Source organism: Pelophylax lessonae (assembly GCF_965119305.1).
Source record: "Pelophylax lessonae genome assembly, chromosome: 1".
In the NCBI taxonomy this organism is placed as follows: domain Eukaryota; kingdom Metazoa; phylum Chordata; class Amphibia; order Anura; family Ranidae; genus Pelophylax; species Pelophylax lessonae.
In genome coordinates this window covers 842,932,439-842,960,366 of record NC_138768.1, presented here as the reverse complement: position 1 = coordinate 842,960,366, position 27,928 = coordinate 842,932,439, and the positions used below count along the sequence as shown (strand labels likewise).

The 27,928-nt window shown below is 44.6% G+C and overlaps 1 protein-coding gene across 7 annotated transcripts in view; it reads right to left on the bottom strand.

Annotated features, from left to right (window-relative positions):
- Positions 1–27,928, bottom strand: part of SLC4A11 (solute carrier family 4 member 11) — a 283,124-nt gene that overhangs the window by 101,848 nt on the left and 153,348 nt on the right. For all 7 annotated transcript variants that reach the window (XM_082263398.1, XM_082263400.1, XM_082263403.1 and 4 more), the window contains exon 6: positions 4,135–4,216. In XM_082263398.1, coding sequence (XP_082119524.1) covers positions 4,135–4,216 — 82 coding nt within the window. The remainder of the gene's footprint in view (positions 1–4,134; positions 4,217–27,928) is intronic.

Genomic DNA, 27,928 nt, shown 5'->3' with positions numbered 1-27,928 from the left:
GACACAACTCTGATTTCTGTTTATATAGATCTATAAGAAGCCTGTTATCAGCACACAATATTTGCAGGGTGTTGGCTTTCCAAAGTTCAGAAGCTGTTGTAAGAAAAGTGATACCCAATGCGTTCCCCATTGTCTGCGCAGAGGAGAAATTATCGCTTGACCTCCTCTGTGTTCACCAACACAGAGCTATTTGTCATTCCAACCAGCATGAGATAACCGCTTTTATTTTTAAAGAACACCAGCGGGAAAGACATGAAGTCGCACTTTAGGCCCTTATGTATTGTTTCAAAAGCCATTTTACTTTTTTTTTCAGTGCATCTAATACCACTATCTGACGTGTCTCCATACTGAGCTGCTACACCCCCGATGACCGCTAACTGAAGCTTGCATCATGACGCCCCTGTTGCAGCTACTCCCTCCCTTTTCATTCTTAGGCCTCCTGCACATGATACTCCTGTTTGAGCATTTTTTTGTATGTATAACCCCACAGTTGAGCATTGTTTTTACCGCCACCCCCTAATGGCTACCCCCTTTAGCTGGGGGGTGTACACATGCCACAGCCGCAGTGTTTAGCTTACTCCAGTCAAAAAACAAAGAAAACTTCCCAGCTCAACTTACCAGTCAGCCTGCAACAAACCAAATATTCCTCTCTAACCGTTCACGCTCGAGGGGGTTTAGTTTGCACACTTTTGCAAATACATGCGAAAGCTGTAGAGGCCACGACAAAGCCCCCACCCAGTATTATCTGCAGTTCTAACTCTAATAATTTTGAGAGCCTCCATAGTTAGAGCACATTTATAATAATGGATAGATTGAGCACACATAAGCCTGGAGGGAGCCCACCCCTTTTTAAAAGGCACAGGGGTGCACTGAGCACCCAGCAAATAGCACAATGGCAGCAAAGGTGTCCATTGCGCCCCCTCCCTAAATAACCAACAGTATAAACAAACGGCATCGGCAGAGGCTATGTCACGGCACACCCCAGTATGATGCCTGGAGGGAGCCCACCCCTCCTTAAAGGCACAGGGGGGCACTGGACACCCAGCAAATAGCTCAATGGAACCAAAGATGCCGTTTGTATACGGTTTGTTATTTAACGAGGGGGCGCAATGGACACCTTTGTGATTTGTACTGTTGGTTATTTAGGGAGGGGGCGCAATGGACACCTTCGCGATATGTACGGTTAGTTATTTAGGGAGGGGGCGCAACGGACACCTTTGCTGTTTGTACTGTTGGTTATTTAGGGAGGGGGTGCAATGGACACCTTTGCTGTTTGTACTGTTGGTTATTTAGGGAGGGGGCGCAATGGACACCTTTGCGATATGTACTGTTAGTTATTTAGGGAGGGGGCGCAATGGACACCTTTGCTGTTTGTACTGTTGGTTATTTAGGGAGGGGGTGCAATGGACACCCTTGCTGCCATTGTGCTTTTTGCTGGGTGCTCAGTGCACCCCTGTGCCTTTAAAAAGGGGTGGGCTCCCTCCAGGCTTACCTGCCCTCAATCTATCCATTATTATATATGTGCTCCAACTATGGAGGCTCTCAAAATTTATAGAGTTAGGACTGCAGATAATACTGGGGGGGGGGGGGGGGGGGGAGAGTACTTGCCATGGCCTCTGTAGCTTACGCATAGATTTGCAAATGTGTGCAAACGAAACCCCTGTTTTTAAGGTAAATTGTTAGACAGGACAATTTGGTTTGTTGCAGGCTGGCAAGTTGAGCTGGGAATTTTTCTTTGCGGTTGTTTGACATGCATCCCCCTTCTATTTGCTCCTTGCTGTTTAGGCCAGTTATAGGTTGGGGCAGTTGCGTTTTTTTTCTTTTTATGCTTACATCCCCTGTAGAGTTTGATAGGCACACAATCTCCAGCCACAATGCTTTGCTTCGTGGCCATGGTAGGATATTTAACTATGCCGAAACGCGTTGATGCTGATCTGTATGCTGGAATTTTTTTTTAACCTGAATCTTTGAATAAAGGAATTTTCTTGCTGCATATTTACCCGGTTGCTGACTATATTCTTATTGGGGCAGAACTTTACCCCCGGTTGCCATCGACGGATTTAGCACCTGCTGATTGCGAACCTTTCAAGTGAATTGGGTCACTGCCAGCACCTTGCAACTGCATGCAATGCATGTGGCTGCTGCATGTAGTATCTTAGCAAGTAATGTTTAACTCGATGCAGTCCTCCTCAGATTGAGTAATCTTCAACACACTGTTAAAAACACAGACAGGAGGGTGTAAACGCCTTGTGCATTACCACCATAACCATTAAGAATCAAATAATTGCATACTCACAAATATAAACAGGCTAATCAAACAACAACTTCAGGCAAAGGCCACGTCTTCATACCCTAAAGCCACATGGTTGGGAGGCTTGTGCGTTTCAGGGGACAGGCCCCCTTCCCTGAGCTCTGAGGAATGGGGGCTTGTCCCCTGAAATGCGTAAGCCTCCCAACCGTGTGGCATTGGACTAGAAGACAGAGCCTAAGGCTAAAGTTGTTATTCGATAAGCCTATTTTTATTCATGTTTGTGTGTATGCAATTGTTTGGTTTGTAATAAAAAGGTTATGGTGATAATGCACAAGGCGTTTGCACTCTGTCTGTTTTTTTACTCTCCTGTCTGTGTTGAAGGGCTACATCAAGTAAAACATTACTTGCCAAGATACTACATGAAGTTCCTTTTGTCTAAGTGTGGGTGGGTTTCGGATAGGGATGCACCGAAATATTGGCCACTGAAATTATAATGGGTTAAAAATGCCGAAATTAGCAGGTTTAAAAAGTCCCGCCTCTGGCCGGCCGGCCGCCTCTACTACGATCTGTGTATGAATGAAGTGACATACCGGGCGGGAGAGCGGCCGCTAATACGGTAGCTGTAACTATGTGAGCCTTCACTTCCTTGCCCTCCAGCCCGGTATGTCACTTCATTCATACACAGATCATAGTAGTAGTAGTAGTAGTAGTAGTGACATCACCGGGAGGCGGGCAGCCGGCCAGAGGCGGGACTTTTGAATGAAGGGCACCGGAGGAGCACTCAGCAGAGTGACACTACAGTAAGGAGATTGAATCGCTGGGATGGGGAGGGACGCTGAGGCAGAGGGGGGGAGGGTGTACTGCCGAGGGGGACGCGGAGGCAGTGGGGGGGTTAGCTGAGGCAGCTTACCAATTGTTTTAGTATTATGCAGCATGAGGGGGTTAATGTATTGTCACTGCGGGTCACTGATGCATTAGTGACTGACAAGTGGCAGTTAATTAACCCCTTTGTGCTGCATTAGTGCAACCAGTGTTAATTAACACTGATACTGGTTGCACTAATGCAGCACAAAGGGGTTAATTAACTGCCACTGGTCGGTCACTAATAGATGAGTGACCAGCAGTAGCAATACATTAACCCCCTCATGCTGCATAATACTAATACCATTGGTAATTAAATTAACCACTTGCCAACCCATCACAGTACATCTACTGTGACAGGGTGGCAGCTACAGGTGTACGTCGCTGCCTGTTTTTGGTGTATGCCCCTCTTCTATCAAATTTAAAATCATTTGGGGGAAAAAAGTCATTTTCGGTTTCGGTTTTCGGCCAAGGGCATCCTGCATTTTCGGTCCAAAATTTTCATTTCGGTGCATCCCTAGTTTCGGATCTTCATTGTTCGAATCCCACGCTAGCTTGCAGCAACCACATGTATTGCATGCAGTTGCAAGGCACTTAGGTGCTTGCAGAGTGACCCCATTCACTTGAAAGAGTCGCAAGTTTATTTTTAATGAACAGTTATGGTGGTAATGCGCAGTTTTTTACAGCAGGTTTCGAGGGGTTTAATCAGGCGGCAAAAAGGCGATACAACACTTCCTCACTGCCTGTCAAATGTTCTCTGAAGAGTGATCTGAACACAGATTGTTATTTAGGGAGCAAAGCATGTGTGAACTTAGTGGGCTGAATTATGCTGGGCATAATGGAGTGCAGTGCTGAGTCAGAGATGGCAAGGACTTTTTTTTTGGGGGGGGGGGGGGGGGGAAGAAACAAAAAATAAATAAATATTGAGTTGGGCATAAGCAATACTCCAAAGCAAACGTATTGTGTCCCTATAAATAACTATCATATTAGCCTTGGTGTATACAGTGTAACCATATACTCACATTATACAGAGCCATGACTGCTGGTACTGAACCCCGGTCGCTGTGGCGGAGACCCCTTGAATGGTATCCGAAAGGAGGTGAACTGCAGAAAGGCAAAAAAAAAAATGCATTTCAGTTATAAGGGTTATTTTTTTTTTTTTACTTTGTGATATAATTTGCTGGCATAGAATGGGGACCGGTCACTACAGCGCCACAGAAGGGAAATAAAGACTTTACAGGGCTTCTATAATACGTAGCACACCACTTTTCTGGAGCATGGTGGCACACGCTCATACAGTACACAGCACGATGGGCTGAGGCTGAACCATGAATGCTGCATTGTACAACATCAACAGGACTTTATTATGTAAGGTTTTTGGATGGAGGTTCTATACAGTTATTTCCACTGCTCGTCCAAACCAAAAGTTTACGCTCAGCTGCAGCTGGAAGAGGCCAAACATCACCTCGGAGGAGAGAGACTGGAAATATCCCTCTTCATAGACATGATGCCTGAAGCCTTCAGTGGCAGGGTGCCTGGGCTCACATGACTTAAAGTGGAACTCCAACTAGGGCAGCCTTCTTGAACTTTAGTACAACAGAGGAACCCTTTCAAAAATGTTATCTTAGGGAACCCCTGCTGAAAAAAAAGCATCAGGAGGCAAGATGCGAACACTGGTGGCTGGGGTAGAACGTCCCCTCCCAACATTGGTGACCGGGCTAGAATGTCCCCTCCCAACACTGGTGACCGGGCTAGAACGTCCCCCCCAACACTGGTGACCGGGCTAGAATGTCCCCTCCCAACACTGGTGACCGGGCTAGAATGTCCCCTCCCAACACTGGTGACCGGGCTAGAAAGTCCCCTCCCAACACTGGTGCCCGGGCTAGAACGTCCCCCCCAACACTGGTGACCGGGCTAGAATGTCCCCTCCCAACACTGGTGCCCGGGCTAGAACGTCCCTTCCCAACACTGGTGCCCGGGCTAGAACGTCCCTTCCCAACACTGGTGCCCGGGCTAGAACGTCCCTTCCCAACACTGGTGCCCGGGCTAGAACGTCCCTTCCCAACACTGGTGCCCGGGCTAGAACGTCCCTTCCCAACACTGGTGCCCGGGCTAGAACGTCTAACACCCCCCCCCCCCGAACACTGGTGACCGGGTAGAACGTCCCCCCCCCCCCCCCAACACTGGTGATCGGGCTAGAACCCCCCCACCAAAACTGGTGAATGGGTAGAACGTTCCCCCCCCCCCCCCCAACACTGGTGACCAGGCTAGAACGCCCCCCCCCCCAACACTGGTGACTGGGCTAGAACGCCCCCCCAACATTAGTGACTTGGCTAGAACACCCCCCCCCAACACTGGTGACTGGGCTAGAACGCCCCCCCCCCCCCAACACTGGTGACCGGGCTAGAACGTCCCCGTTGCCTCGATGATTAAGCCCCAGAAAGAGCAAAATGCATCTCAGGAGTTCTCTACAGGTAGACAGCAGGAGCTGAAGCCATCTTTTACCCATCACATTCACATTTATTCAACAGGGAGGCGGTGTCCATGTGCAGACGACCATTTTGTTGACCTTTACTAGTGTCTAATAAGCCGATCTTGTCTATCTTGCACCAGTCTATTCACATGCTAGGCTGACTGACACAGGTTTCAGGGCATTCGAGTGGTACTATTTTCATTGTTTTGGACTACATTAGGCTTATGTTACTATATCAATTCTGTCACAGATGACAACTCATCAGTGACAGTATCACTGATTCTAAAGTCACACCAGCAGTCCCGTGGTTGGCATTAACTCATTAGCGACAGGACCGCTAAACAACTGCTATGGATTTGCTCCCTCAATGGCCAGCAATGGGGCATCGCTTCCCCTCACTAGCATGATTGTCTGAACCGTTTCTGGCCAGCAAAGGAGTGTCACCCATTAAGGTTAGGGGTTGCTTCACCAATTTGCCTGCTAAACATCAGCCTAAGAACTGCCAAGACTCAACTCTTCTCTAATGGTATCACTCTGCCACTGTCTGAACCAGCAATGTGTCTATCACTGCTATCTCATTAGTGGTTGAGGTTCTGCAGCATATCAGCTAGTAAAGGAGCAACTTCTCCTGGGCAAGCTGACAATTACATTTCAGTGATTCTGCCACCTAAAAAGATCACCAATAATCATTTGGCTTGCTCTCGCAAGTGGCCTTGCAGTCAGAACTATGCAGGCATCATCAGATAAGAGGTCAATAAGCCACAGTTCAAGCAACCCCCAACAACCTCTGGAGCACATGGAGAGGGGTCGGCAAATTGGCCAGCGGGAAAGTAAGTACTAATTTGAACAGCACAGAGTGACGCAACATAGCCCAAAAGTTCAAGCTTACTACAAAAGTGAAAGATTACTACTATCCTGTTTGCCCCAAGCCAGTACCACCACTAGAAGGGGTGTATGTGCCCTATTATAATTTACATGGGGCATTGTCATTCATTTTTTAAACATTCATTTTACAAGTTCATTTTTTAATCAAACTTCCTAATATAGGTTGTAAATTATTGCTGGTAAAAATAGAATAGCTATAGGAGTCCAGATTAATGATTTTTAATTAAGTATCGAAAGGATTAAATCGGATTAGGTATCTAAAAATGGCGGTAGCATATAAATAAGGAAGCGATGTGTCCGAACACATGACCCCTGATGACGTCAGGTGTTGATGAAATGCGTTGGGTGGGTTTTTTGTGACACGTCACATCCCCCATTGATTGGAGCGCAGCATCCCTGCTTTTTTAACAGGCCTTACATGATCGTCCTAATTGTAAGTGTCATTGTATGCGCTTAATTGAATAAAGTTTTGATATACTGCACTACGAGAGGCATTATAGGCTGTAAATTATTGCTGGTAAATAAAGAATAGCTATAGGAGTCCAGATTAATGATTTTTAATTAAGTATTGAAAGGATTAAATCGGATTGGGTATCTAAAAATAGCGATAGCATATAAATAAGGAAGCGATGTGTCCAAACACATGACCCCTGATGACGTCAGACGTTGTTGAAACGCGTTGGGTGGGTCTTGTGTGACACGTCACATCCCCCATTGATTGGAGCGGAGCATCCCTGCTTTTTAAAAGGCCTTACATGATTGTCCTAAATGTAAGTGTCATTTTATGCGCTTAATTGAACAAAGTTTTGATATACTGCACTACGAGAGGCATTTGCTTTTACTTTCCCATATTAATTGGAATTACGAGGGTCCGTTCCAACACTGGTGATTGCCCGCATTGAATCCAGCACCTGGCAACAAGATCAAGAAAGTGGCATCTGGTTTGCTTTGTATGACTGCCTGTAATGGGGGTCATTTAATTTTGGTGAGTAGGATGAGTGCTTTATGTTGGCGAAGGAAGACACAGGATTACCGATTTACTTATGGTGGAAACTAAGATTCACATGTGTTTGGAGACAGCTGATGGTTGTTTTTGTGGACATTGCGCTTTTATATTATTGCATTTCATTTTTTCAGTTTTTTATATTTAATTTAAAAAGGGACACCACACTTGTCTATGCACTTGTATGAATATATATTTTTTTTGGGAGCACGATTATATATTATATTGTTTTTCCCTATGGCTCAAAGGTTGTCTTGGCAATAATCTCTTCAGTTGCATCAGGTGTGCTTAGAAATACCTCTTCATTACTTGCTACATAATCAAATTACTAACAAACAACCTTTTGGAGTCAGTCCACACTGGAGCGACACGACGACTCACTACTTTGTGCATTACAGTGCACCATGACTTCGGAGCGACTTGCAGGGACTTCACATAATGGAAGTCTATGCAAGTCGCTCCGAGGTCGCCCCGAAGTAGTACAGGACCCTTTTTCTAAGTTGGAGCGACGGTGCCTGACAAGTCGCGCTAGTGTGAACCGGATCTTACACCTGTATGTCTGATCAAAAACCAAAAGAGAAATCATAAAAAAAAAAAAAATAAAAAACATAAAACCCAACACCCACATAAAAAGGATGAGCGTTCCCCCTTAAATAGTATTCTCAGAGCGGTAGGAGTTATAGGAAAACACTGGACTTCGATTTATAGAACGGCTGCCGCGCTCATCTCCGCTCTTCTCCCAGGAGCCTCTACAGCAAACAGACTGCCAGAGCGGTTATTTATATTTCTGCCAGGGTATATTTAAAAAGACGATAATGACTATATGCTTTGCCAACGTAAAACCGTACAAACACAGGGAGAGCGCACGCTACACGAGGGTTACTGGGCCAGAAACCACGGTCAGCACAAAATAAAACTGCAGTTGTGTAGTTAGCAGGGTGAGCTCTGTTTAATAAGAGCTTTGCCCTTGACAAAGACCCCTCAGGGGATCCAGAAGCTGCAGCTCCATCTACTCGGCCAATATATGCCACTGCTTAAAGGCATACTCCAGGATTCCAACCACATTTCATGGTATGTCCATTCATGGTGAAACCTGAAACATGCAATGCACTAATCCCAACGCATATAAGCGGGTGTTGTAGCGACCAACGGCTGTACTCGTATCAAGTCAAAGAAATCAAATGTCACCAGCACACCAAGGATCTCCAGAGTGGGTCCAGGGCTTTAATCCAGGATCCCATCGTTACAGCAGATTGCAATTCACCAGGCTCTGGACCCACTATGGAGATCCTTGGTGTGCAGGTGACATTTCATTTCTTTTAACATGAAACCTGGTCACGAGAGTCAAACTACGGTATGTATGAGCAGGCTGAATGTACCCAAGTTGATCGATCTACCAGCATTTTAGACTTTACATGCAATTATTGCTAGCGGCTTACAATGGCTCCACGGGAGGGATTCCCCCATTAACACTGACTGTGTTGATGGGGAAATCAAGCAATTTTCTTTCCTGCAACCTCTCAATGCAGGGAATATAAATCACTACATCTATGACCGGCTTTAATCATAGCTAATAAAACAGCACAATACTACCTAGATTTAAAAACGCCTCCTTCAAAAATGAGGATCCGGCACGGGTGAATAATGTAAAGACTAGACAAACAATTTAATAGAGACCAAGAAAGAAAAAGGATAAAAAAAAAAGGAAAAAGGGGGAAGGGAAAAAACGGAAAAGAGGGGGAAGGGGAAAAAAAAAGGAAAAAAGAGGTGAAAGGAAAAAAAGGAAAAAAGAAAGGGGAAGGAAAAACGAAGGCAAAACAAAGGAAAAAAAAAAAAAAAAAGAGTGGAAGGGAAAGGAAAAAAAGAGTGGAAGGGAAAGGAAAAAAAGAGTGGAAGGGAAAGGAAAAAAAGAGTGGAAGGGAAAGGAAAAAAAGAGGGGAAGGGAAAGGAAAAAAAGAGGGGAAGGGAAAGGAAAAAAAGAGGGGAAGGGAAAGGAAAAAAAGAGGGGAAGGGAAAGGAAAAAAAGAGGGGAAGGGAAAAAAAGAGGGGAAGGGAAAGGAAAAAAAGAGGGGAAGGGAAAAAAAAAGAGGGGAAAGGAAAAAAGAGGGGAAAGGAAAGGGAAAAGAGAGAGAAGGGAAGGGAAAGGAAAAGAAGAGGGGAAGGGAAGGGAAAGGAAAGGAAAAGATGAGAGGGGAAGGGAAGGGAGAGGGGAAGGGAAGGGAGAGGGGAAGGGAAGGGAGAGGGGAAGGGAAGGGAGAGGGGAAGGGAAGGGAAAAGGAAAGGAAAAGGAAAAAAGGGGAAAAGGAAAATAAATTTATGTATATATGCCAAGGAATTTGACAGGCAATGCTTGCCCAACCCTTCCTGCTCCTGCGGATACCCTTTAGTCAGGGAGGTTGACCATCATTGTGATGGGCCAATAGGAATGTGTGGGGTTTAAGTGAGAGGTGGCTAACAGCAAGTTCCGTAAATGGAAACTGCCCGTGTGGCACAGCCACCTTCCTTCAGTAGTGTTGGAGCTGTGCTCTGAATGGCCCGCTGGCAGCTGCAGGTACCCGCTACTCCAGGTGACTGTACTTCACACTGACTTGTGCTGCGATGAAATGCCAAAACACAGTACATGGACTATTCAACCATGGACTGCAATGTACAATAATGCGTTGCAGCACATTGCAGTCTGTTGGCAGGTGTGTTGGGCGCAATCAGAATAGAACCACATCTCATAAACACGCTTAATGTGCATTACTGCACAAACATGTTGTTAACAAGCACTAGAAAAAAAAAAAAGTTTGCGGTTTAATACACTTTAAAACAACGTTCCATTTTTAGATCGTTCTTTTGTTTTTTTTGTTTTTTAAACAGTGAGTGTTCCTATGTGTTTTTATGCATCAGCTATCAGGTCCCCGGGATTGGCCAAGCTTTACGCAAAAGTAAACTATAGACTGTTTTTAATCCTTACAATGCTAGCATTAGTATATGGATTGGGAACTATATTATGTTTACTTTTTAAAATTTCTTCAGTTGCTTCCCGTTTCTGGCCTAAGCCAAAATGATGTTTTACATCCCAGAAGTCCTCAGGAGGGGCTTTCTCAGCTAAGCACACCCTCTTGCCTGCATGCCTGAGCCAAGAGCAGATGGATTCCATGAAATACAGTGCCATGAAAAAAGTATTCATACCCCTTGATATTTTCCACATTTTGTCACGTTGCAACCAAAAACGTAAATGCATTTTATTGGGATTTTATGTAATAGACCAACACAAAGCGGCACATAATTGTGAAGTGGAAGGAAAATGATAAATGGTTTTACATTTTTTTTTGCAAATAAATATCTGAAAAGTGTGGCGGGCATTTGTATTTACCCCCGAGCAAATACTTTGTAGAACCGCCTTACCCTGCAATTACAGATGCGTGTCTTTTTTGGGATGTCTCTACCAGCTTTGCACATCTACAGAGTGACATTTTTGCCCATTCTTCTTGATAAAATAGCTCAAGCTCTGTCAGATTGGATGGAGAGCGTCTGTGCAGCAATTTTCAGGTTTTGTCACAGATTCTTAATTGGATTTAGGTCTGGACTTTGACTGGGCCATTCTAACACATGAATATGCTTTAACCACTTTACGTCTGCTCGCGGTAATACTACTGCGGCAGAGTGGTTCGTTATCGTCTGACGACGTAGTATTAACGTCGTCAGACACTCCCCCTTCTGGGCGGCGCTTGCGCGCCGCCGGAGGCTCGCTCCCGCTGTTTTCATTCACAGCGGGAGTCGGGCCAGGGGAGGAGCAGCGGCGATCGCCGCTGCTCTGCCCCGATCGCCGGGGATCTAGTGTGGAGATCCGCCCGCCTGTGTAAACACAAGCGGGCGGATCTCCATAGTGACAGGGAGTGACAGATTGGACTGTTCAGCATAGCTGGACATCCGATCTGTCCATGACTCACTCAGTCACCTCCCCCCCTACACGTCAGTAAGCACCAGGCATACATTAACCCCTCCCTCTCCAATAAAATTAACCCCTTCCCTGCCAGTGTCATTTTTACAGTAACAGTGCATATATATAGCACTGATTACTGCAGTAATGTCACTGGTACCCCCAAAAGTGTCAAAAATGTCAGTCAAGGGTCCGATCTGTCCGCCGCAATGTCGCAGTCCCGCAAAAAAAAAAAAAAAAAAAAAAAAAAACGCAGATCGCCGCCATTACGCGTTAAAAAAAAAAAACACCAAAAATGACAGAAATCTTTCCCTTTGTTAATAAACGCAATAACTTTTGCGCAAACCAATCAAAATACGCTTATTGCAATTTTTTTTACCAAACATAGGTAGCAGAAAACAAATTGGCCAAAAATTTTTTAAAAAATTGGTTTTTACATCTTTTTTGGGGGGAATTTCATATAAAAAAATGTTAAAAATATTGTTATTTTTTCAAAATAAACGCTCTTTTTTTGTTTATAGCGCAAAAAGTAAAAATCGCACAGGTGATCAAATACCACCAAAAGAAAGCTCTGTTTGTGGAAAAAAAAGGACGTAAATTTCGTTTGGGTACGGCGTCGCACGACCGCGCAATTGTCAGTTGAAGTCGCACAGCGCCGAATCGCAAAAAGTGGCCTGGACGGAAGACAGCAAAATCCTCCGGTGGTAAAGTGGTTAATCTAAACCAGCCTTTTCCAACCAGGGTGCCTTGAGGTTTTTTTCAGGGTGCCTTGGCAAAATGCCTAAAAATTGCCCAAAAATGTAAACAAGCCAGCAGGGGGATGAAGATTTCCTGTTACACAAAGCCACAGGTTTTTATTGTGCACCATTTCAACCTTCCAGCCACCAGCATCCTAACAACCAGTGATGTCATCGGTGTTGATAAGGGTGTTGATCACCTGCACAGCATCCTTATTTGACCCTCCCCTGCCCCTCTTCATCAGCACTGGGGTCACATAAGCTAAATCATGGAGAGAAACTGAGGGAGAGGAGAAACACTGGAATACTAGTCAGTACTACTGTGCAAAAGTGTATTAGCTTTGGAAGAATAAATCCCCACTAACATTTAGTGTAATACATGTGTTCATGCGGCCACATTATGTAAAGTTTACATTTTAGAATGGTGTGCCTTGAGATTGTCCACATTTTTAAAGGGTGCCTTGACTGAAAAAAGGTTGAGAAACCCAAATCTAAAACCATTCCATTGTAGCTCTGGCTGTACATTTCGGGTCGTTGTCCTGCTGGAAGGTGAACCTCCACCCCAGTCTCAGGTCTTTTCCAGACTATAACAGGCTTTCTTCTAAGATTGCCCTGTACTTGGCTTCATCTATCTTCCCACCGACTCTGACCAGCTTCCCTGTCCCTGCTGAAGAAAAGCATCCCACAACATGATGCTGCCACCACCATGTTTCACAGTGGGGATGGGGTGTTCAGGGTGATGTGCAGTTTTAGTTTTCACCACAAATAGTGTTTTGCTTTTAGGCCGAAAAGTTCTATTTTGGTCTCATCTGACCAGAGCACCTTATTCCACATGTTTGCTGTGTCCCCCACATAGCTTCTTGTAAACTACAAACAGGACTTCTTATGGCTTTCAACAATGGCTTTCTTCCTGTCACTCTTCCATAAAGGGCAGATTTGTGGAGTGCACGACTAATAGTTGTCCTGTGGACAGAGTCTCCCACCTGAGCTGTGGATCTCTGCAGCTCCTCCAGAGTTACCTCTTGGCTGCTTCTCTGATTGATGCTCTCCTTGCCTGGCCTGTCAGTTTAGATGGACGGCCATGTCTTGGTAGGTTTGCAGTTGTGCCATACTCTTTCCATTGTCGGATGATGAATTGAGCAGTTCTCCGTGACATGTTCAAAGCTTGGGATATTTTTGTAACCTAACCCTCCTTTAACCTTCTCCACAACTTTATCCCTGACCTGTCTGCCGTGTTCCTTGGCCTTCATGATGCTGTTTGTTCACTAAGGTTCTCTAACAAACCTCTGAGGACTTCACAGAACAGCTGTATTTATACTAAGATTAAATTACACACAGGTGGACTCGATATACTAATTAGGTGACTTCTGAAGGCAATTTGTTCCACTAGCTTTTAGTTAGGGGTATCAAAATAAAGGGGGGTGAATACAAATGCATGCCACACTTTTCAGATATTTGTAAAAAAAATGTTGAAATCCATTTATCATTTTCCCGATTATAAACTTTTATTGAAAAATATATTCAATACAAACAGTATAGTAAATGTAAAATTTACATAAAGGTGTTTCATCAATAAAATATTTCAAGTAATAGGCATGTGAAAAAAAAACATACAAACGATAAAAAAGAAACAATAAATAAACAAAATATAAAATGTATATCCGTTCTTGATGGTAATATAGCGTTGTAAGAAAGATAAAATATCCAAGAGTAGAGTGAGCAAGTTATCAGAATATGTGGGAAATCGTCAATATGTAGATTACCTCTTTCGCCTCAGTGAGAGGCGTCCAACTAACACAAACCATGGACATGGTGTGGTGGAAAACAGAGACATCAAGTAATTGTACAGACAACATATGTTGATTGGTTAAGTTGATGTGATATTCATGTGGTTAGGGAACATTTGTATATGTACCAAGGAGTCCATTTTTGATCAAATTTGATCTTAGTGTTTGTGATGGTGTGATGGTATTGTTCCATTAGTCTTATATCTTCTATTCTACTGATGACCTGATCAAAGGGTATGAAAGTTTCCTTCCAGTGTTTGGAGATAACCCATAGCATTGCGATGCAAATGGTATGTGTTAGGCGTGTGAGGTCTGTGGTAATTTCTGGAATATTTTTGAAAAGTAGACATTGCAGGTGCAAGAGTGGAAATTTACATCCTGTAACTCTCTCTATTAGATTGAATACTTCCTGCCAGACATTTTTAATTTTGGGGCATTCCCAGAAAATATGTATCAGAGAGCCCACTTCATTACAACCTCTGAAACAATTTGGGGAGATCTCGGGGTAGAATTTATTCAATTTTTTGGGGGTATAATACCATCTTGTGAATATTTTAATAGCCGTTTCCCTCACTCCTAGGGATTTGGTTGTCTTACACATATTTATCCACATGTCTCGCCAGTCGGCTATTGATATAGCAGTCTGTAGTTCCGACTCCCATTTAACCATGTAACCAAGTTTTGTATCTGGATCACAATTGTTAAGTGAGGAATATATTGTAGAGATATGTCCCCTACTTGAGAGATCTTTTAGACAAATATGTTCATATGTGCTGAGAGGAGATCCTGAAGGCTTAGGGTAGTGTGATTCAAAGAAGTTTTTGATAAGGTCATAATTGAGCTTTTCCGATAGTGGGATATTTTTGGTGTGTAGTAACGACTCAAAAGAGAGGAAAGTCCCACCATCATATAAGTCTAGTAATGAAGTCAAATTATTACCGGACCACCATGCGAATCTCTCAGGGGAAATAAATGCTTCAGAAAATCTGGGGTTTCCCAAAAAGGAGGTGCCGAGAGGGGGATGAGATGCGAAGGACCATTTTTTGATGACAAGTCTCCACATCCTGAGAGCGTCAGAAACGATTTTATTACGGGAGGAGATTTTGCGTATAGGGACTGTGTGGTCCCATAGTAGCCCTGCTAAGTGGTATGGAGCGACTGAGTTTTCCTCAAAGTTAATCCAAGGTAGATCTGAGGAACGATCGTGCCAATGGGCAATTTGGGCCAATCTACTACTAATATAGTAAAACCATATATTAGGAAGGCCCAGACCTCCAGTACGTTGGTGATGATATAGTATGCTCGCTGCATACCTGGGTTTTTTGTTGCCCCAAACGAATTTATTGATTATAGATTGTAACTTGGTGATGTATGCTTTGGTAAGGTAAATGGGAAGCGCACGGAACAGGTATATAAATTTGGGAAGAATGGTCATTTTGATCGCTGTGATCTTACCTAGAAAAGATAGTTGGTATGAGGACCACATTTGGAGCATACCTCGTATCTTGGCAAGCAACGGAGGATAGTTGGATTGAAAAATAGAATTGTAATGTTTATTAAGTTGTATTCCCAGATATGAAATCTTCTCGGAGGCCCAGACAAACGGGAAAAGGGTCTTCAGATGTAGGGTGTCGGACTCTGAGAAGTTAATTGGTAGGGCTACCGATTTGGATAAATTGATGCTAAGACCTGAGATTCCTGCAAAGCTTTCTAAAGTATTCAATAGATTGGGTAATGTGGTGAAAGGGTCTGGTATGTACATGAGAGCGTCATCAGCATATAAGTTTAGTTTGAATGTCTCGGAGTTCTTTTTATATCCTGAAATTCCAGTATGTCTTTTAATCGCAATCGAGAGCGGTTCGATGGCAAGGGCAAATAGAAGTGGTGATAAGGGGCAGCCCTGTCTTGTGCCCCTGCCCAAAGGGAAGAAAGATGAGTTACAGCCCGGGATCTTAATTCTCGTTTTAGGATTTTTATATAGAGCAGAAAAGCCATTTAGAAACTCATTAGAGAAGCCGAATCTGGGTAGTAATTTTCCAAGATAGCTCCAAGTGACACTGTCAAAAGCTTTGTGTATGTCCAGTCCTAATAGTACCAATTGTTTTTTAGATAAATTTGCATCTTGTATAATGTTGCATGCAAGTCGAATGTTATCCGTAATTTGACGGTTGGGGATAAATCCTGACTGCGATGATGAGATGAGTTTTGGGATAATTTGGGATAATCTAGAAGCGAGGATTTTACTGAATAATTTAAGGTCGTTATTAATAATCGAAATTGGCCTAAAGTTTTGGGGGCTAGAAAGATCCTTGTTCGGTTTGGGGAGAAGAGTCATGTTTGCTAGGGACATTTCTTCTGGGAAGTCGTTGCCCTTAAGTATGTGATTAAAGAGTATTGTAAGTTTAGGGGATAGAATAGGAGTAAACTTTTTATAGTATGAAGCACTGAAGCCATCTGGGCCCGGTGCAGATGAATTACGAAGGGATTTAATCATATTAGTTACTTCAGCTTCTGTAATGGGGGCATTTAACTGCTCTATATCCAAGGGAGAGAGTGATGGGATAGGGATTTCATCAAACCAGATTTGAGAGTGTATTGGTGTGGCGTCAGAGGGGGAGGAAAGTAGTGTAGAATAAAATTTTTCAAAAATGCTCAAAACCTCCTTAGGATGAGAAGTGGTCATTCCTGATGATGTATTTAATTTATATACGTGTGGAGGTTTTAACGTTTGGTTCAATTTCCTTGCCAGCATTGTGGAAGCGGTGTTACCATATAGTAGGAATTTGGATCTTGAGTGTCTGAGGGATTTCTCTGCATTATCTGAGAGAATGTTATTTAATTCTATTCTCTTTTGGTCAATTAATAGCCTGGTGGATTGATCATGTAATGTAATATGATTTCTATACAATAATTGTAATTCCTTGGTGAGATCTTGAATCTTAGCGGTACGTGCACGGTTTTTTCTAACTGCTAACGAGATTAATTTACCTCTTATATAGGCCTTGTGAGTAACCCATGTGTTTGGGATTGAGGTGTCCACAGTAGGGTTTAATCTAAAAAATTCGGATATGGAATCGGAGAGTTCCTGAGAGTCTATCGGATTGGCTAATAGGGAGTCATTAAGTCTCCATGAGAAGGGAGTAGGGGAGAGACCTATTCCTGATGTGTCATATAGTACCATATGGTGGTCCGACCACACGCATGGAACAATGCTAGCAGAGATCGAATTGGCTAAGACCACTTGTGAGCAATAAATGTAGTCAATCCTAGCTGAAGAATTGTGCGGGTTAGAGTAGAACGTAAACTCTTTGGAGCCCATATTAAGACACCTCCATGTATCTACTAACTGTAAGTTATTGAGTCTACGCTCCAAGGATCTGGGGAACGTCTTGGAAGTCGAGTTTGGGTTGCTCCTATCCATGGTGGGATGAGAGACCATATTGAAGTCACCGCCTAGGATAATGTGGGAAGAGTGATGTCTTTCCAATATGTTAAAAAAATCTGAGAAAAATTTAACTGTGGCTCCATTAGGGGCATATATATTAGCTATTGTTAATTCCTTTCCCATAATGCGTCCCTTAATTATTATAAAGCGACTTTCTGTGTCTCTATATACTTCTTGGACATCCAGCGGGAAGGAATTATGAACGAATATTGCTACACCTCTACTTTTAGAGGAGTGTGTGGTATAAAAGGCCTGGTTATATGTCTTATGGAAGTATTTGGGGTGATTGTGTTCAGCAAAATGCGTCTCTTGGAGCAACAGGATTTTGGCGTCCAAACGCTTGAACTGGTGAAAAGCTTTCCTGCGTTTATTAGGGGAATTAAATCCCTGCACGTTATGTGAGACTATTCTAATGGTCATTTTGAGGCGAGAAAGTGGAGTTTGCTATGGTGGGGTTTTAGGGTGATCGAGGTGTCTAAGAACCCATCCGTGGAGTTCAAAATTTGGAAGGGCCGTGGAGTAAGTGAGGGCGGACCCGGGGGATGAAGGTCTAGGATGTGTAACTCAGGGACATCCTGTGTCCGGAAAAGGTTAACCCAAGCACATGTTAATAAAAGGCATTCTGGATAACTGTAGGTATTGAAATGTCTGTGGATATACATTAATAAATATGAAAAACTCAAAAAAGCAAAACTATAAAGGTCAAAGTTTAACAAGTAAGATAAACCATGGATCAGTAAACCGTTAAGGTACTGATAAAAGAGTAACATAAATGAAGGATAAACTCCTTCTAAACAGGCGACCGAGAGCCAGCAGCAGAGCAGAAGGAGAATCGGCCCATAACCGGAAATCAGAAAGGGCCTGACCTCCCCGCGACCACCAGTGGCCACCGGTCGACTGAGTGGGTACAACATGTACAAGCACGGGACCTCATTTAGGCCTCTTGAAGGATCCCTTCGAGGAAAGAAGGGAACAAAATTAGTGCAATGTCTGGTTATAGGTGGTTCTAAAAGAACCTAAAGGGAGCAACATCGAGAAAAATCCAACAAAGATAGGGAGAATAAGAGGGTTGGGGGGGGAGGGATGCGGGTGTGGAAGGGAGGGGGGGAGGGGGAGGGAAGGAGGGAAAAGGATCAAAAAGCATACATTTTGGTAGTATATAAATCCATAACAATTATATTTCCTTCATATGAATTCAAGATCTTGTGGAAAAATATAAGGAGCATTAAAAAAAAGAAGGAAAAAAAATGGAAAAAATAACTTGCGGATTAGGATGAGAACACCAAAAGATCTTGATAGATGTTAGGAGCAAAGATTGATTGGAGTCAATGATCTTCAGATGAGGATTCCTTGCAGTTCAGGATTTGACCATTAGGTGTCTCCCTTTGTCCACTGAACAGTGAATAGTGCTGTGGAGTATATTGGTACTGCATGGGAAAAAATTAAAAGGAAATGGGGAAAAGAGGACGGGGAAGAAAAGAGAAAATATGAGGGATTAAAATAAAGAAAGTACGTCAGATAAATCTCATGCTTAATGTTTTTTTGAGGAATCTCCAAGTATAATTCCGCAAAATTCTTGATTCCTAAGAATCAGACGATGTGAAAAATAGCAGAAAGCCTCAGATCCTGTCATTACGTGGTCTTCTGTTTCCTCTTCTAGAAGCCGGGGTTTGCCAAAGCGGTGAAGGTCTAGGAGCAGGGGGGGGTGAGGGGTTAGAAGAGGGATCCATCAGTCCTAGCTTAATAAGGACTTCACGACCCTCTGGGATATTAGTAGCCACGTACGTGGAACCATTGTGAGGGATTACAAGCTTAAACGGGAAACCCCATTTATAACGTATACGTGCAACTTGTAGGATTGTCGTGATTTCTTTTAGATTGCGTCTTCTCTCCAGTGTAGCCTGTGAGATATCCGGGAAAATCTGAATTTTATTGCCGTCGATAAGGATATTTGGGGTGTTCCTCGCAGCCCTGAGGATTTCCTCCTTGGTCAGGAAGTCCTTCATACATAAGATAATATCCCTTGGTGGTTTATCAGCAGGAGGTTTTGGACGGAGGGCACGGTGGATTCTATCACAAGAGAACTGGGACTCCATTACTTCAGGCAAAAGCGATTTAAACAGGCGATTTACTGTGGGTATGAGATCGGTATAGGTTTCAGGGATCCCCCTTAACCTCAAATTATTACGCCTGTTGCGATTGTCCAAATCCTCCACATGTGCCTGCAGCTGGTTAAATTCTGAGCTTAACAGCTCATGATCTCTGCTCAGCTCCCTGTAAGCTAGGGACAACTCATCATGCTTTGCCTCCAGCCTGTCTGTTCTTCCTCCAAGGGCAGAGATCTCCTGTGTAAGGGTGGTCTCTGTCTTGTGGAGCTCAGCCTGGAACTTTGCCATCAGCTTAGTGCACATAATTTCAAGGCTATTATCAAGGTCTTGTTTTGTGAGGGGAGCAGGGTACTCACAGTTTGCAGGGGTCAAGGAAGTCTTAGGAGCTGAGGTCTGTATGTTGCTGCCGACATGCACAGGAGGAGGAGGAGGGGTAGCGCCATCTTGCTCCATGTTAAACTTCTCCCGGGCTCTTAGGAGGTAGTGGGTGAGGGACTTCTGAGGAGTCTTGCGTTTTTTCCTCTTGCAGGAAGACATGCACAGGAACTGTGGCTGCCAGGGGGTGATCTTTGCAGGAGTTTCGGCGGTGGTATATGGCCCCTGTAGCCGGGATCACGGCCAGAGTGAGTGGAGCAGCAAGTTCAAGCCGCCATCCGTCCCGCGCCGCGCATGCGCACCACCGCCATTTATCATTTTCCTTCCACTTCACAATTATGTGCCAATTTGTGTTGGTCTATCACATAAAATACATTTACGTTTTTGGTAGTAACGTGACAAAAAGTATACAAAAATTTCAAGGGTTATAAATACTTTTTCAAAGCACTGTGAATGCAATATGAATCATCTGCCCTTACTCAAGATGGCCACGGCCAGAAATGCTAGGGGGCGTTATTCAAAGTGAATTCTTTCATCAGAGGGCGTTGTCACCCTTTGAGAAATTGTATTGTATTCGTTTCACTCCTTACAGGCTCGCCCAAAGTTCATGTAGGATGTTGTAGAGTTGTAGTGAATTGGTGGACGCAAACACCCCCCATACAATACAATCATGGGGAAATAGGGATCTTTACCAGCACACCTTGACATAGGGATGATGGTGTCCCATTGCTTCATGCGCATAAAAAAAAAAAAAAAAAAACACAAGATTATACATGATGTGCCATTAACCACTTGCCGACCGGTCACATTGACTGTACTGCGGCAAACTGGCTCGATACCGTCCAGCGACGTAGACCTACGTCGCTGGACTCCTCCCCTTGTGGGCGGCGCACGCGCGCCGCCGGAGGCTCGCTCCCGCTGTTTTCAGTCACAGCGGGAGTCGGGCCAAGGGAGGAGAGGCGGTGATCACCGCCGCTCTTCAGCGATCGTCGGGGATCGAGTGTGGAGATCCACCCGCTTGTGTAAACAAAGCGGGCGGATCTCCTAAGTGACAGGCAGGGTCAGATTGCAGGATAGCTGAAATCTGCGATCTGTGCCTGTATCACTTAGTCCCCTCCCCCCACACACGTTAGTAAGCACCAGGCATACATTAACCCCTTGATCACCAATAAAAATGAACCCCTTCCATGCCAGTGTCATTTTTACAGTAACAGTGCATATGTATAGCACTGATTACTGTAGTAATGTCACTGGTACCCCCAAAAGTGTCAAAAATGTCAGTCAAGGGTCCAATCTGTCCGCCGCAATGTCGGAAAAAAAAAAAAAAAAAGAAAAAAAAAACCCAGATCGCTGCCATTACTAGTTAAAAAAAAAAAACAATAAAAATGACAAATTTCCCATAGTTAGTAGCTACAAACCAATCACAATACGCTTATTGCGATTTTTTTTTACCAAACGTGTAGCAGAAAACAAATTGGCCTAAAATGTTAAAAAATTTTGATTTTTAACATTTTTTGGGGGGAATTTCATATAAAAAAAAATGTGAAAAATATTGTTAATTTTTTCAAAATCGTCGCACTTTTTTGTTTATAGCGCAAAAAGTAAAAATCGCACAGGTGATCAAATACCACCAAAATAAAGCTCTGTTTGTGGGGAAAAAAAAGACGTAAATTTAGTTTGGGTACAGCGTTGCATGACCGCGCAGTTGTCAGTTAAATTCGCACAGTGCCGAATCGCAAAAAGTGGCCTGGACAGCAAAATCCTCCGGTGGTAAAGTGGTTAAAGATTCTTATTGCGTTGTCACCCTGTCAAACGCTCTCCCAGTGCAATCTTACAGGTTGCCTTGCCTGGTGCACAGCCATGTTCTATGGTTATCACCATCAGGAAATCCGGCCGGAGAAATGATATACAGCATCTGCTGGAGGCAGGAATTGGCTGCAAAGAGGATGCAGAAAATCACCATAATTAAAACCGTGGCCAAAAAAAAACCTCATGGCAATTGTTTCTGATACATGGAAACAAATGTCATTCAGTTGAGGTTTCCCTCTACTATAATATTTCCTGCGATTCGGCCCCCTGGGGCCCCTGTATCATGGCCTCTCCAGTTGTCTGCGAGGGCCACGTGGTGAGCCTCCGATGTCAATAACATTGCTGCTTCGTCACACACACTGTAACAGCTGCTTCACCTCAGCAGCGCTGGCTGGAAGGAATTAGGCCCAACTCTCTACAGTGAATGAGTCAGCTCACAAATATTCATGAAGGAGGAAAACAAGAGGCTAATTGGTATGGGATCCTGCCCAGAGGCAGCCATGCGGGCCACGCTTGGCAGTGCCAACAGAAGGCGTAAACACGGGGCTCCCCTTCTTTACTACCCCATCACAATCGCACCCGCTCAGGCGCCACACTCCTCGTACATGTCATGTCAGTGGGGTTCCAGGCGCACTTCTAATCCAGCAATATTGTGCAATTTCTCCAGAGATCCTCCGTGATGGAGGAATTTAATCTGAGAATGGTTACAGGGCTCCTCTGTCCTGCTGTAGTCAGGAATGGGACCCGTGGAGCCACAGAGCATTATATATTGCCCAATAACAGAACGTTTCCATTATGCTGACTAAAGCAGAACATTCACGTGTTTTAAGTGACCCCCGGCACCATTTTAAGAATTTTAAAACAGCAGCAAAAAGGAGAGCATTAACCCCTTTGCTGCCAAAACAGTTTTTCACCTTTCTGCGGTTTAACTACTTCCCAGGTTTAACTACTTCCCACCCAGGCCAATTCTGGCATTTCTCCCCTACATGTAAAGTCATCTTTTTTACTAGAAAATTACTCAGAACCCCCATACATTATACACATTATATATTGTACACACACATTATATAATATATATTTTATACACACATATATATATAAATATTATACACACACTATATATATATATATATATATATATATAATATTATACACACACACTATATATATATATATATATATATATATATATATATGTGTGTGTATATATGTGTATATGTATGTATGTATATATATATATAAATATATATTATAGTGTGTGTAATATATATATATGTATATGTATATATGTGTGTGTGTGTGTGTGTGTGTGTGTGTGTGTGTGTGTGTGTGTGTGTGTGTGTGTGTGTGTGTGTGTGTGTGTGTGTGTGTGTGTGTGTGTGTGTGTGTGTGTGTGTGTGTGTGATATATATATATATATATATATATATATATATATATATATATATATATATATATATATATATATATATATATATATATATATATATATATATACACACACACACTATATATCTCTCCATCTCTCTCCATCTCTCTCCCCATCTCTCTCTCCCCATCTCTCTCTCTCCATCTCTCTCTCCCCATCTCTCTCTCCCCATCTCTCTCTCCCCATCTCTCTCTCCCCATCTCTCTCTCTCCATCTCTCTCTCTCCATCTCTCTCTCTCCATCTCTCTCTCTCCATCTCTCTCTCTCCATCTCTCTCTCTCCATCTCTCTCTCTCCATCTCTCTCTCTCCATCTCTCTCTCTCCATCTCTCTCTCTCCATCTCTCTCTCTCCATCTCTCTCTCTCCATCTCTCTCTCTCCATCTCTCTCTCTCCATCTCTCTCTCTCCATCTCTCTCTCTCCATCTCTCTCTCTCCATCTCTCTCTCTCCATCTCTCTCTCTCCATCTCTCTCTCTCCATCTCTCTCTCTCCATCTATCTCTCCATCTCTCCATCTCTCCATCTATCTATCTATCTCTCTATCTATATATAAATGGATTTTTATAAAATCTTACCGTAAAATCCTTTTCTCTTAAGCTCATTGACAGACGTAGTCCTCGTTGATTAATAACAACTCGGGTTATACTGCCCTCTACAGGAGTAGGACTAGACAGGAAAGAAAACGTTCTGGCCACACCCTAGGGGCAGTCCCAGAGGGTATATCCTCTCACTTCCTGCTACAGCAAATCAGTTATGTCACAAAGCAGTGTTTAGAGAATTTAACCCAACTCAAAAACAGAGGGGCGGGTACTACGTCTGTCAATGAGCTTAAGAGAAAAGGATTTTACGGTAAGATTTTACAAAAATCAATTTTTCTCTGTCACTCATTGACAGATGTAGTCCTCGTTTATTAATAACAACTCGGGACGTCCCAAAGCAGTGCCACAAATGAGGGGTGGGATAACAGAAATCAAATCCAGAAGGCCCAACAGGAGCCAACCAGAAGCATCAAGGACTCATCGAGCAAAAAGATGAGACCTAAGTGAAAAAACCCAACAAACCCTCGAGGTAGACCAACGGTCTCCTCAAATTGCGGCCTGCAAAACCTTGCGGCCAAATGAGGCATCCGACAATGCCATCACATCAACTTAATAAAATTTTGTAAAGGTATGAACCGACGATCAAGTAATCGCCTTGAAAACCTGGACCCCCGACGCCTGATGGCGGTAGGCCCAGGAAGTACTGAGCGCCCGAATAGAGTGCGCCTTAACAGGGAAAGGAGGATTCCGACCCTTACATAGAATAAGCCTGTACCACCGTCTGTCTAATCCATTTGGAGATAGTCGCGGCAGATGCAGGCAACCCCTTTCTGGGGCCATCCGTGATCCCAAAAAGTGAATCCGTTTTACGGAACGATTCCGTAGTCTTCAGGTATACCCTGATTGCCCGAACCACATCCAAGGAATGCAACGCACATTCCTGAGGATGATTGGGCTTAGGACACAAGGAAGGTAGTACAATATCTTCATTCAGATGAAAATCTGAAACCACCCTAGGAAGAAAGGATGGCTTCGGATGAAGAACTACCTTATCCCTATGAACCACTAGGTATGGGGAATGGCATGATAATGCAGCCAGTTCTGACACCCTGCGTGCAGAAGTGATAGCCACCTTCTGGGATAATGTAAGCAAGGGAATCTCCCTGATCTTTTAAAAGGGAGGTTTCTGCAGAACCAACAAAACCAAATTAAGATCCCAGGGCGGTAAGGGCGCACGCACTGGCGGAGCTAAGTGCCGCACCCCCTGGATGAAATTCGGCACCAAGGAATGAGTAGCCAGCAGCTTCTGAAAGAAGATTGCTAACGCTGAAAACCTGACCCTTGATAGTGCTCAAGGATAGTTTCTGCTCAACCCCCTTTTGCAGAAAAGCCAAAATTCGGGTCACCAAATAGGTACGTGGGGGAAATCCCAACGATTCACACCACGCAATATAAGACCTCCATGTGCGATAATAGAATTTGCTAGAAGTCGCTTTCCTTGCTTTAATTAGAGTAGGAATAACTGAAGCTGACAACCCCTTGTCCTTCAGAACCTGGGTCTCAATGGCCAGGCCGTTAAAACCAGCGACTGTAAAGCACGATGGAAGATCGGTCCTTGAGACCGCAGATCCTCCCTGAGAAGAAGTCTCCAAGGAGCGTCTGCGACTAGCCTGCCCAAGTCGGCGTACCCGGCTTGACGAGGCCAGCCCGGAATTACCAGGATAACTGGAGTTCCCTCCACCTCTATCCTGCGGAGAAATCTCAGCAGTAACTTGAGAGGGGGGAAGACATACACTAGCTGATACTTCCCCCTACAGGGCGCTCAGCGCGTCTGCTGCGTCCGCTAGAGGATCGCGGGCGCGAGCCCTGTTGAGCCAACCTGCCAACAGATCCATATCCGGGGTGCCCCAATGAAGGGACAGCTGGTGAAATACCTCTGGATGAAGAGACTATTCCTCTTGATCCAGAATCTGACGGCTGAAATAATCTGCCTGTCCACCCCCGTGATAAATATCGCGGAGAGAACTGGAACAACTGTTGCCCCAATAAAGAATGTTGGCCACTTCTATGGCCGCCAGGGCACTCTTGGTGCCCCTTGGTGATTGACATAAGTCATGACCGTGGCATAGTCCGATTGGATCCAAACCGGACTGCCCTGGAGCTGCTCGGTAAAGTAAATCAGACAAAGTCTGATCGCTCTCAGTTCCAACACCTTTATCGGTAACCTGGAATTTATCAGAAGAAATGACTTCCCCTGGCTGAGCATCGGAGACCAAAGCCACCAGACCAGAGCCTCCCTGGTCTGCTCGCTCAATCGGATCCCATTGTCCAGGGAATCGGGATTCTGATTTCATATGAGAAGAATCTCCTCTTTGGAGAACTTGGGTATGAGACTGGGCAAACGGTACTGCATCTAAGGAGGCGACCATCAATCCCAGCCAGTTGACGGACAGCAACATCCGAATCATTGACTGAATCTTCTGGAGTTTCTCCGCCTGGAGAGACACTCTTGCCAAGGATGTATCCAAAATTAGGCCCAGATAGTTCAGTCTCCTGGTGGGAACCAGGGATGATCTTTGGGAAAAGCAAAGAAAACGCTGATGTCCTGCAAAGATGGGGATATGAAGATAGGCATCCTAAATGTCTATGGACGCCAGGAAATCCCCCTGATGCAGGGAGGCCACCACTGTATGGATGGACTCCATCTCTTCCAAGACCAGAATTGGACACACCTAGCCCTTTTTCCTGGGCATTGTGAACAGGTTCGACTTCGACTAGAACTCTTCCAAGGAATGAGAACTACCACTGCTTGTTGCATCAAGCTGTTCCCCGCAAAGCTTTTTAAGCGACCCGGGGATGTCGAATATTGGAAGGGAAGAATCGCACCGGTGGAAGTGATCGAAACTCGATCTTGTATCCCGACCATATGACCTTGCGAACCCCTTTATCCGGGATTCTGGAAAGCCCTGGATCCGAAAACCAGTGAAGACGTCACCCCACCCTAGAGATGGGTGGGGCCCATTCTGTCAATCCAACGAGATAACAGTGGCTTTATTTAGTCTGGAAATCGGTGAGTCCACTATTGGTGGTACCGTCCATCTTTGTAATGAGGGATTCCTCAAAATGATAGCGCCTAGCAATGCGTTTGGAAATAGCAGGGGCTCGTTTACGGAAGACCCCATTTGGGCAAGGGAAACCCTTCACCATTTTGGTAGGTTTGCTAGTACCAAAAAAGGAATATGAGTCTCAGCTACCTCTGCCGGTGTAACCTCAAGATTCAAGGTTTCCCAGCAATGACCAGCTCAGAATCCGTATCTGAAGTATCAGATGACATAGGGGTAGGCGGGGGTCGCTTTTCTTGACCCCCGTCCCTGACCGGCTACCTCCACCCGGGATACCAAAGACTCCAAAACTGCTGATAATGCATCATCACAAGTGGGGTACTGGAGGGTCCTGCGGCCACCCCGAGGGGATCAGGTGGGGATACATGAGTGGCAGGGTTCATGTAACAAGACACTTGCCAGCAAACACAAAAAAAATTAATTGCAAGAAAAAAAACATTTTTTTTTTTTTAAACTTAGTCCCCCAGCACAGTAGCGCCCCTCAGTCTACCTGCTTGGACCCCTCAGAAAGAGAGAGAGAGAGAGACCCCAAGGCTCACCTGATGCACAGAAGTTTCTCATCAACCTGCTTCCAGCACTGTCTTTGGCTTGCTTTCCCTGGGCCAAGGAGGCGGCTCCGCCCCTTTACACGCCTTCCGGCGCCTCCCAATTACTCCACGAGGTGTTTGGTCACCTCAAACATGGCCGCCCCCATGCTGGAGACACGAGGCTACGCCAATATGGCGGCCTCGTGCGATCTGCAGGAAAATGGCGGCGGCCTGTGTAGGATAGCGGCGGCTTGCAAGCGGCCTGCGGGATGTGTGCATTCGGCCTGTGGAAGTGCCTCGGCCTGCGGGAGGCTGTGGGGCCTGTGGAAGTGACCGGCTTTCTGGAGGGATGGCGATCTGTGGCTGCAGTAACTCAGGCATAGGCATCGGCCTGTGTACACACTAGACAGGTAGGATACCTCTATACCTCAATAGTAATGCCTTTTAGTAGTCTGCCACTGACTTCAGTCACCCTTACAGTCATATAGTGACTTTAGATAGTCAGCTCCCAAACCAAGCCTCCTGGTTTCTATTCACAAAAATCACACTCAAATTGGGGGATCTGTGACCTGTTATAGGATAGAGGGGAGAACCAGAAAACCGAGTGTCCGACCATCCCAGAGAGGGGCCCGCGTCCACCTACAACCCGA